Source organism: Capsicum annuum, chromosome 2 (assembly GCF_002878395.1).
Source record: "Capsicum annuum cultivar UCD-10X-F1 chromosome 2, UCD10Xv1.1, whole genome shotgun sequence".
Taxonomy (NCBI): domain Eukaryota; kingdom Viridiplantae; phylum Streptophyta; class Magnoliopsida; order Solanales; family Solanaceae; genus Capsicum; species Capsicum annuum.
In genome coordinates this window covers 108690242-108692502 of record NC_061112.1, presented here as the reverse complement: position 1 = coordinate 108692502, position 2261 = coordinate 108690242, and the positions used below count along the sequence as shown (strand labels likewise).

General features: G+C 35.2%; 1 protein-coding gene across 1 annotated transcript; it reads right to left on the bottom strand.

The window, feature by feature from the left end:
- Window positions 1–791: 791 nt before the first annotated feature.
- LOC107857959 (putative wall-associated receptor kinase-like 11) lies at window positions 792–2122 on the bottom strand (the record flags this gene model as incomplete). The annotated part of the gene is given in 2 exon segments (XM_047406454.1): window positions 792–1565; window positions 1567–2122. Coding segments are annotated over 2 exon segments (1184 nt in total), but the record flags the coding sequence as incomplete, so codon positions are not given.
- Window positions 2123–2261: the final 139 nt, after the last annotated feature.

Sequence of the window (2261 nt, the reverse complement as noted above, 5' to 3'; positions counted from 1 at the left end):
AATTCAATTTCAATTTAACAATGGACCAAATTCAATTTCAATTCGTGAATAGAGCAACCATTGTTGAAGAAAAGAAAGAAAGAAGAAAGAAGAAAGAAGAAAGAGAATGAAAAAATAAATAAAAATATAAAACTTTAAATAATTATAAAATTAAGGGGCTGTTTGGCAAAAAAAGAGTTTTATAACGTTTTTAATATTGTTCACGCTCTCAATGCGCGTGACTAACACGCAATGTGCCAAGTGGCAGATATATAGCATTAGCCTACGAAAAAAAAAGTGTCTGGAGTAATAGTACCCCTGCAAAGTTCAGTATACTCAACTAGTAATCCGATCAAACTTCAAGTATAAAAAATTGTCATAAACAGAAAAAAGGAGAATGACTGTACTGGGAGGAGGAATAATCATCCAACGAATAGGTATATGTATTAATTAATGAGACATAGAAACTTAACCTAATTTGTTCAGTTAATTGAACAACCCAAACTAAAATCTTAGAAAATAAACCTTTTATTTATGATAATTATGAAAATCATACATAATTATACATTATATAGAATTAAATATCATTTTCAAGTCTTTTTAATATAAAGGTTGATTCTTGTATAATGTCGTAAGAATGCATTAAATTTTCGTCCATATTATTGAGTTGAATTTGTGACTCCGTCTATGTTTGTTTGCTAATGGTGTTATAGCTTTATAGGATGTCATAGTGTCCTGACTTCGAGTATGACTGGTTACATAGTCAATTTTTTTTTATTTTTATTTTTTAAATCTTGTTCACGCAAAATTAATTTGGTGGTAAAGAGTGTGTTATAGCAAACGTCAAATATAGGATGTATAAGAATAGTACACAATATGGTGTATTAATAATATTTGCAATGGTAATATTTCTATTAGTTATACTGAGATCATGACTCCGAATGGCATGTCCAAAAGCCTAGCTAGTTTCGAACAACAGTGGATGGATATCATCAGATGAGGTACTATCTGTGTTGGTCCATGTGTAGTTAACTTCAGATATCACACTTCTTTCTGCTGTATCACCCTTATCCAGTTGAACATTTGTTAATGCTGCTGATGGCACTTGTGGTCTGATGGCTTCCAATGCTGTCGTTACTTCCTTCATAGTCGGCCTTTTCTTACCATTCAAGTTCAAGCAACGATATGCTATATTAGCAGCCGCCATTATATCCTCCTTTCTGCCTTCTTGTAAAATTTTTGTATGGATAAATGTATCGAGGCGATTACTATCTGTTGCCAAAAGGAAGTTTGTCGCTAAACTTCTGTCTTCGTTTGTTGTGGTTGAAATGGCTTTCTTTCCTGTTAAGAGTTCAGCAAGAACAACTCCGAAGCTATATACATCACTTTTTTCTGTATATTGGCTGGATTGGAAATACTCAGGATCTAAATAGCCAAATGTCCCTTGGACTCCGGTTGTTAGGTGAGTTTGATCAATTGCAATGGACCTTGAAGTACCAAAATCTGAGACCTTGGCACAGTATTTTTCATCTAAAAGTATATTGCTCGATTTGATGTCCCTATGATAGATTGGAACAGAAGTCGCAGTGTAGATAAGCCAATGCTCCAGCGACCTCTGTGGCTATTCTTAAACGAGTGCTCCATGGAAAGGGAAACTCCTTGTTCTCGTTGTGTATGAGACTGTACAGTGTGCCATTGATTATAAACTCATATACAAGTAGAGGAACTTCTGTTTCCAAACAACAGCCGAGTAGCTTCACCACATTCCTGTGATTGATTTGTGAAAGAATAACCACTTCGTTGATAAACTGATCCAGCTGGTTTTCGTCTACTAGCTTGGACTTTTTCACTGCTACTATCTTTCCATCAGGTAACATGCCCTTATATACCGTACCTTGACCTCCACGACCAAGTATGTGATTTTCATTGAAGTGGTCTGTTGCCTTCTCCAACTCTTTAGCAGTGAAAAGTTATGCTTTGTTAATAATCCCTTCATTGGATGATAGCTGCTGTTGTAGTAAGAGGCCGCCATTTCTCTTAAAAAACATCTGTTTCTGCCGTTTTTCCCTTCTCTTCTTGAATGTTTTGTACAATAAATAGCTCCCAAACAGTAGAAGCAGTACTCCGATACTTAAGAATACACCTGTGGAGATAGTAGTGAGGAGGGTTGGTCAATAAGCTAGAAAGGCAGAGATAAATAACTTTTGGACCTAGCATGCTTTATTCTTGATTTGCAACCACTAACTATGACAGTTTTGAGTTTTCAAATGGCCAGGAAGTAA